This window comes from Balaenoptera acutorostrata, chromosome 15 (genome assembly GCF_949987535.1).
Source record: "Balaenoptera acutorostrata chromosome 15, mBalAcu1.1, whole genome shotgun sequence".
NCBI classification, from domain to species: Eukaryota; Metazoa; Chordata; class Mammalia; order Artiodactyla; family Balaenopteridae; genus Balaenoptera; species Balaenoptera acutorostrata.
In genome coordinates this window covers 62,669,437-62,677,962 of record NC_080078.1, presented here as the reverse complement: position 1 = coordinate 62,677,962, position 8,526 = coordinate 62,669,437, and the positions used below count along the sequence as shown (strand labels likewise).

At 52.9% G+C, this 8,526-nt stretch overlaps 1 protein-coding gene across 1 annotated transcript; it reads right to left on the bottom strand.

Annotated features, from left to right (window-relative positions):
* Positions 1-1,442: 1,442 nt before the first annotated feature.
* Positions 1,443-7,357, bottom strand: LOC103019629 (cytochrome c oxidase subunit 4 isoform 2, mitochondrial). Its single transcript, XM_007193319.2, has 5 exons — positions 7,269-7,357; positions 6,112-6,193; positions 4,553-4,717; positions 3,613-3,744; positions 1,443-1,683 (listed from the first exon to the last, which is right to left on the bottom strand). The coding sequence occupies exons 2-5, from the start codon at positions 6,191-6,193 to the stop codon at positions 1,547-1,549; spliced, it is 516 nt and encodes a 171-aa protein (XP_007193381.1). The 5' UTR covers positions 7,269-7,357; the 3' UTR covers positions 1,443-1,546.
* Between the last annotated feature and the right edge of the window lie 1,169 nt (positions 7,358-8,526).

The following is an 8,526-nucleotide window of genomic DNA, read 5'->3' as shown; positions in this document are numbered from 1 at the left end:
GGGAAGCCCACCCTGACTTCTCTAGATTAGGTCAGTCCAAGTACCATGTATCTCCCCTTCTTAGCACTCATCTGTTCTATAATTTATTAGGGTGACCATTACAGACTTTCAGATTCATGAGGACTGGAAATCACGACACTGGAATGAGGTCTCATTCACTCTGTCCCCAGAGTCTGGGACATAGTGGATGCACAATAAATATTTGTTGATTGAATGAATATTGTCCCAATTGCTCTGCTGAATCCCTCCATTGGCATCCAGGGTGTCCTTGGAGGTGTGCCGCTCAGATGTCTCTTCAAGAGGACCTGCTATGAAGAGGATAGGTGTATGACCACCTCCAGCTGCTGCGCTTTCAGAGCTGCTGCAGTGTTCATGCCAAGGCCACAGCCCCCTAGGAAACCAAGGACTACAAAGGATTGAGCACAGGGGGACTCTAGGGATGGGTCAATTTTGCCCAACACAGGACTCATCTAATGGGCTTTTTTTGCTCTAAGGCTCCCCATTGGCCTGGCCAAGACTTTCTCAAAGATGCTGTGCCAGTTATCAATGTATTGCCCCTCCACCCCAAATTCCCCGCTCAGTGCCTGCTCTAAGGTAATGAATGAGCAGGACCCTGAGCATCGCCCCCTTTACAGTGAGATGCTAAACTTCTCCAGTAGAGGGTGCTGGAGGAGACATACCAAGAGGAAAGGAGGCTTCTCTCTTTGGTTCTGGGGTGTGTGTGTGTGTATTCCTATATAATCTGCTTTCTGCCCCAAGACCAACCCTCTCCCACAACACACACCTTCCTACTACTCTCCAAGTCATTCTACTCCAGTCACTGTGGCCTCCTTGATGTTCCACAAACTGACAAACTAAAATCCTATCTCAGGATCTTTGCACTTGCTGTTTTGTCTTCTCATATGCCACCTCTTCTAAGAGGCCTCACCTACCACCCCCAAACCCCTTTTAGCTCTGTCCCTTTATCCTGCTCTGTTTTGTTCCTTCATAGCACTGATTACTGTGTAACATACTGTATATTATATTTACTTATTCCTTTTTCTGTCTCCCCCCCCCAACCCCCGCCACACACACATAAAGAAACACCTCCTCCATGAGGCCAGACACTTTGTGTGTCTTGTTCACTGCTGCATTCCCAGGGCCTAGATTAGTACCTGGCACACAGCAGACACTCAATAAGTATTTGTTAGTTGACCGAATATAGGAGTGTCCTTACTTTTGCTCAAGCCATTCCCTCCACCTGGAATGCCTTCCCTATCCTTCCTGCCTTTCCTAATCCCACCTATCATTTAAGGCTCAACCCCAACCTCTACTCCTCCAGGAAGCCCTCCCTGATAAGTGGGGCCCTGGAAAGTGGCCTACTGCCTCTCACCTACTGTCCTGCCCAATTTTAGGTATAATGTAGGCTTTATGGCAGGTAGAGACTGTGGAGGAGACTAAAGGCAGATGAGAGCAGGCCAGCTTTATTGGGGTTAAGTGGCGGGGAGGGGCCTCCGTAGGCTCCGGGCCAGGGCAGAGCTGCAGCGTGAGCAGCTGGGACGCCACGTCACTTCTTCCACTCCTTCCTCTCATAGTCCCACCGGGAGGCCAGGCCTTGCACAGGGTTGCCCTTCATGTCCAGGATGCGCTGGAGCTGCTGGGCCTTCCACTCATCCATCAGGGTGATGGGTTTCTTAGGGAACACTGCAGGGAAGGAACCGGGTAGGGACAGGGGCATGCGGGACCCTGCCAGGCCCACCCCCTCCCGCTGAGCCAGGGTCTCCAGGCACAGGGCCAGGGTGCCCTGCACGAGGACCCCTCGCCACCCCCCACCAGACTCCCCACTAAAGCTGCACTCCGGGGACCTCTGAGTTATGATCCCCGCTCTGTCTTAGACTTGCTGTGGGAACTGGGCCAAGGTCCTTCCCCTTTCTGAGCCTCAGTTTCCTCACCTACTCTGTGACCCAAGGGTAAGAGGAGCACTGGTTTGAAGTCTTTCTGGGTCCAAATCCCAGCTCCAGCACTCCCTTGCTGTGTGACCTTGAACAAGTCACTTCATCTCTGAGCCCCAGTTTCCTTACCTGTCAAAAACAGGTCCTGTCCACTAGGGTTGTGGGGATTGAATGTGTTAGTATTTATAATGCAATTGGCAGAATGAGGGAAGATATGAAAACCCCTAATACATGATAGCTACTATAACTATAATTACTGAGTTTTCTCCCACTTATTGGGAAGGGTCCAGGATGAGATAGTTTCTTATGCTTCCTGAAGGGGTTGGGAGTGGGAGGTAGGATACGGGTGTTCACTTTAAAACTATGGGGACCCAAAGGGTGAACTCACGGAGGCATTTTAGGTGCCTTGATGTGTGGATCAAGAAAGGCCTGGGGACCAGAGCTCCAAGCCCCGCTCACATCCTACTTCCTGGTCCATCTGCCCCTGAGGCCAACTTAACCTGCCTGACCTTTGTGCCTGGTACTTTCTATTCCAGTGGGTGTGAAAGAAGGGAAAGATCTTTATGGGCACCTATTAGTACCAAACATTGGGCTAGAATAGAATTTTTCCCAAAGGTTCTCTCATTTCATCCTCATGCAAGGCAGGAATTCCCATCACATTTTTACAGAAGAAGAAACAAAGTGAGGCCCCTGGAGGTGAAGTCAACTGAGGCAGAGACTGCCACCTCATCCCCAACATCCTCCCCTCTACTTCCAGAGCAGTGCTTCTCAAACCCGAATGCGCATCAGAATCACCCAGAGGGATATTAAAACATAGATTGCTGGGCTCCAGCCTCAGAGTGTCTGAGTCAGTAGATCCAGAGTGGGGCTGAGAATTTGTATTTCTAACAAGTTCCCAAGTGAAGCTGTTGGTCCAGAGACCCCACTTTGAGAATCACTCTTCTGTAGTAATAAATGGTCGGTTGGGTACATGACCACTCAGCTAAAGACTATATTTCCCAGCTTCCCTTGTGGCTATGCATGGTCATATGATCACTTCTAGCCAATAGGATGTGAGCAGAAGTGGTGGTGCAACTTCTGGACCTTAAAGAGAGTGTGTCCTCCCTTTTCCTCTTCTTGGCTGGAATGTAGGCTTTATGGCTGGAGCTGGAGCAGCCATTTTGTATGTCAAGAAGGAAGCTGCATGTTAAGGATGGCAGAGCAACAAGACAGAAGGAGTCTGATATTGTGGAATCCCCATACTCCCCCTGGCCTTTTTTGTGAGAGAGGAAAAAAACTTCTATCTTGTTTAAGCTCTTGTACATTGGAGACTCTTTGTTACAGCAGCCAAAACAATATACTGAAATGTTCATGGTTAATAACAGCAATCAGTAACAACATCATTCATAACTATGTGCCAGGCACTAGCCAACAGTTTTCTCATTAAATCCTCACAAGAACCCTGAGATGTGGGCACTATTATTCCCATTTTACAGATGAGAGAATTGAGGCCCAGAGAGGTAGGGTCCCTACATTCCAACCCAGGCAGCCGTGCTCTGCCCTTCCTCATACACCTCTTTGGGGGACTTTTCAAAACTCTTCAGATGAATGCCAGCATAGTTCCCTTATCAAAGCTTGGCTGGTGGCTGTGGCCACAAGGGCATGGCCGAGGGCTGTGGCCAGGTGAGACACTGCCACTCACCATAGACCCGCTGCCACCAAATCAGCAGACCTGTGAATCCAAAGAAGAAGAAGACACAGCCCATCACTGTCTTCCACTCGTTGGAACGACGGTTCATCTCTGTGAAGGTCTCATGGAACTGGAGCCGGTACACTGGAGGCAGGTGAGGGGTGGGGGAGGAGGGGCCTCAGGTGCATCCATTCCGAGGGCCCTGGGCCAGCTCTTGGCCTCAGGGACCTCTAGCCTCCCCCTCCCTGCAGCAGATGCTGTTCATTCAGCAAATTCTTATTGAGCATCTATGATGTGCAAAGCATGGCCAGGAGCTGATGGCAAAGCTGGCTCCCAGGGGCACTTCTGGTGGGCAGCACTTGGGGTCACACGTCGCTCTTGCTTCCCAGGGTCAGGCCCCTGTGCTCCCACCCACCTCATCTGCCTCTTTCTGCTCCATCTCCCCACACCACTCAGTGATGCCCAGGACCCTCCATGCTCTCCAGCTCCTATATCCTTCCCCATGCTGTTCCTACTACCTGGCAGCCCCTCCTCCTCACCATCCAAAGCCAACTGGAACAACCCTCCTCTGGAAGGCCCACCAGGATTCCACCTTTCTCTCTCCTTTGGGTTCTCACAGCCCCCTGAACACACCTCACCCAGCCGCATATCCTGTATTACAGCTATCTGGGTTTGGGTTGGTTCCCCCACTGGACTGGGAGCACCCTGAGGGCAGGAACCCTCAGGGGGATTCACTTCTGTGCCCCCAGCATCGCCTAGCACCAGGCTGTGCAGAAACAGTTCAACAAATAAAAAAATGAACGAACAAAGGAATGAATTTCACCCCTCAGGTGTGCATTCGAGTCTTTGGGTGGTTCTGGCTGTCTTGGCTGGGGGCTCTCCCTGCCCACTGCTCCGTGACAGGCCAGGCCCTTCTTTGCAAAGTCGCCCCCAGCCCCACCCTGAGACCTACGGGCCACCTTCTCAGCGTGGCTCAGTTGCGTCCAGCTGCCTTTCTCCTTCTCCTTCAGGGCCTGCTGCTCTGCGCTGAGCTCCGTGCAGAAGGGCTCATCGGGCATGGGGTAGGAGCGCTGGGCATGGTAGTTGGTATAGGGGGGCATCTTCTCCTTGCTGTGGGCTGCGGGCACAAGGGAGAACTGAGTTCAGGCTGCCCCTGGGATGTCCTGGCACTAACCGTAATATTAACAAAGAGGGTGGCACTTACTGAGCACTTACTGTGTGCCAGGAGCCATGCTAAGGCCTTCGGGCGAGTTGACTCATTGGCTCGGCATCACTCTGAGACAGGGATATTGTTCTCTTCATCTTATAGAGGAAGAAACTGAGTAGCTAAGGGACTTGCCGAAATTCACAGAGCAAAAGGGAGCCGGGCCAGGGCTGCAATTCAGCCCCTCTGGCTTCAAATCCTGTGTCCTCTGGGAAGATCTGGGGTGAGGAGGACACATCAGGCAAGGGCAGTGGGTAGGGAAAGGTTCAATGTGATGAACCTGAGATGGCAGATGGGAAACTGCCCCGCAAACTGTAAAGCACTATCCCTATGCTTTTAATGAGTGGTCAAGGGCACAGCTCTGGAGCCGCGGAACCCCAGTTCCACCCCAGCCCAGCTCTGACAAGCCCCTTTACCTCACTGTGTTCAATGTCCTCATCTGGAAAGTGGGGATAGTAAAAGAACCTACCTCACACTGTTGTGGAAGCTTCAAGATAATGCACTCAGAAGGCTTAGCACAATGCCTAGCACACAGTAGATGCTCCATAAATTACACTGATAGACAGAGGTTGGTTTTACCTCTGGCTTCCATTCTTGGAAGCTTTCCCTGATGGCTAAGCCCTCAAGGGCTCCATGTGAGTGTCCAGAACAAGGCTGGGTGCTAGAAGGGTCTCAGTAAAGCTTCTTCTGTTTATTGTCACCAGAGATGCCCTCAAGGAGGGCATTGGTACCACCTTGCCCAAATAGCATGGGAACTGCTTTGGGCAAAGAGTCCTGGCTCTGGGCCTGTTTGTTCACCTGAGAAATGGAGGTAACAGCATAGCATCCGCTTCATGTGGCTGCTGTGAAGTCTAAATGTGTTAATCTCTGCAAAAAGTTTATCACAGCTCAGGGTACATAGTAAGGGCTCAATAGATGTTATCTGTTTTTATTCTCCAGAGGGTCAGGAAGGCCCTTCTATCTGGCTGAAATCTCTCCTACTTTAGGCCTCTTTCTTCTGACTAGCATGGACACAAGCATCTGGAAAGGCAGTCCAAGGTTCTCTCAGCACCCTCAACCTCAGGACACAAAGGCCTTAGGGGCCTGAGATATGGGGGTCAGACCCTGAGAAAGCTTCGGAGAAGGGGACGGCTGTCTCTATTTCCTGGAAGAATGTGGCCCCGGACCAAGGGGTAGGATCATGGGAAATGGTTTGGGGCAGGCCCAGGGCAGCATGAAAGGGACCAGGGGCAGCCTGCAGACAGGACCCTTGCCCCTGGCCTTGCAGTTAGGCAAGGGTCAGGGCGGGGTGGGTGTCCAGGTCTTACCAGTGCCTCCTGGGCTGTGGATCCCTCGCATTCCAAGTCCTCCTTTCCTCAGCACCAAGCTCCAGGCAGCTCTAAAGGACATCTGGGGTGGGGTGGGGTGTGGATGAGTCCTGCCCTCTGCCCTCTGCCCTTCCCCTCAGGATCCAGACAGAAGAACAGCTTTTTCACAGGTGTTATGGCTGGGGGACTGGTCCCCAGGATTTCAAGGTCACCTCCTGCCCCTGCCCCTTCTAATTTTGTATGATATACCTATGGGGGTTGATGGGCATCCTAGAAATTTGGAGCCCCCTCCTGGGACCTCAGTTTACCATCCGAGAAGTGGGAGGAGGCCTGACTCTTAAGGCAGGACCTGAACAGTTTGGGTCTGGGAGCCCGGGTTCTGGTTCCAGCCCCAGCTCATGGTGGCTAGGTTGGGAAACCTCTCTCAGCTGTTTGCCCTCTAGAGGAAACTGGGTGGGAGTCCAGGTAGGGAGGGAGCAGGTCCTGGGATAACTCTCCTCGCTACAGGGCCATCTGCCAAGGTCTCCTGCAGATGGTTTGGCCCCCACCCCTTCCCCCATAATTGGCTGCCTACGTGCCTGGAAAGCCTGCTCTGCTGGACCTGGTGGGAGAGGGGGACAGGCGAGCCCAACCTCCCATCCCCAGGGAAATCTCAGGGTCTGGCATCCCATGGGAGCGAGGAGGGGACTTAGAGGAGGACAAGGACCAAACTGGGTCAGAGGGAGGAAGAGAGGCACACATCTGGGGAGAAGAAGGGGGTATCCCACTTCTGGAAATTGAAAGAGGCCCCACATCTAGGGAAAGAGAGGCACCCAATCATTAGAGAGAGGGAGGGGTGTACCATATATGGAAAGTGGGAAGGGGCCGCACATCTGGAAAGGAAGGGCTCCCCATCAGTGATGAGTGGTTGAGAGCCCCACCTATGGGGAGGGAAGGAGTAATCTACATTTGAGGACAGAGATGGCTCCCCATATGCGGACGGAGGAAAGTTCCCCTCAACTCTGAGCTGCCAGTAGCCGCACCCCACCCCCACCCCCATCCTCCTCTATAGCAGCGTCCCCACGGGCCCTGACCGGGTGGTAAAAGCCGGAGTCCCAGCCGCGTCCCCCACCGGCCCGGGTTTGGGCAGCCGGGGCTCTCCCCACCCACTCACTCACCGTGCGGCTCAGCGGAAGCCAGAGCGCGACCCGGGTCTGCGGAGCAAGTAACAGAACAGGCTGCAGAGGGACCGGAGCGCTGGCGCCCGCCTCCGGGCCCGCCCCACAGCCTTTCCCAGGACCGCCCCCGCGTGGGAACGTCCTGCCTGGGAGAGCCCAGCCCGTGTCCCTGGGGGCTCCCAGCCACAGACTGGGGAGAGGGGCTGCACAATGACTCCCCGCCTCAATTTGCCTGCCCACCGGGGTCCTGCCTCTGGAGACCCCCAGCTGACGCAGCCCTGGGACCAGCTGGCTGTGTGTCCTGGGCTGGCCCAGCCCTGTGAGTCCGGTTGTCCCAGGAGCTGGATCTTCCTGCCTTCACACCTTTGCTCACCGCTGTTTCTTCCACCTGGAATGCTCCCTTTTGAGGACCCAAGGGCTTTTGAGGACCCAAGTCTTGGCAACTTTCCAGCCCAGACCCCATGCCTTCCTGCGCCAGGAAGCTACAAGCATCTAGAATCTGGGAGCTGGCCTGTGGTGTACCACCTGGCACGAATGCCCTCATACTCAATGACAGGTGAAAAAAGCCTCCCCCTGGGTTCAAATCTTAGCTGTGTGACCTTCAACAAATGGCCAAACCTCCCTGAGTTTCTGTTTTCTGAAAAAGAGAGCTAATGATATCTCTTACCTTACATGATTGTTGTAAAGATTAAATATGTCAATAGAAAAGCATCAGGCACATTTATTCAAGAACTATTTATTAAGACCTATTACAGCTGGCATTATTGTCTATTGTTTAACAGGTTAAACGCTTGGGGATTTAGAGACAAACAAAACCAAACACGGTCCCTGCCATTTTAGGGCTTACAATCCAGTTCCAAGCAGAGAGAGGCCTGTGCAAAGGCCCAGAGGCAGAAAAACACAGGTGTATTCACAGAACAGAGAGAGGCCATCTTGGCCAGAGTGTAATGGGCAAAGGAGAAAGCTGGAGAGAGGCTGGAGTACCAAGCAGGGCCTCATAAGCCATGGTGTGGATCTTGGATTTTATTTTAAAGCTGGGAAGCCAAAAACGGTAAGTAGGGGAGTGATGTGGTTAAATGGAGCAGAAAATGCGTTCAGTAAATATGGCTTGGAATTGTTAGAATACTGATTCTGGACTGATGGGTGAAGGCTGTGAATTCTTTCGTGGCCTGGGGCCAGAACTTTCTAGGTCTCGAAGCTCTGGTCCCCTGAGGTGTGCCGAGCACCCACCCACCCATCAGGGTTCCTATAGCCCAGT

Excerpts from the sequence above, each read along its gene's own strand:
- LOC103019629 (XM_007193319.2), bottom strand. The coding sequence starts at position 6,193 with ATGTCCTTTAGAGCTGCCTGGAGCTTGGTGCTGAGGAAAGGAGGACTT. Across the intron at positions 3,745-4,552 it reads CCACGCTGAGAAGGTGGCCC|TGTACCGGCTCCAGTTCCAT; the intron begins GTAGGTCTCAGG and ends ACCTGCCTCCAG. Across the intron at positions 1,684-3,612 it reads TTGGTGGCAGCGGGTCTATG|TGTTCCCTAAGAAACCCATC; the intron begins GTGAGTGGCAGT and ends CCTTCCCTGCAG.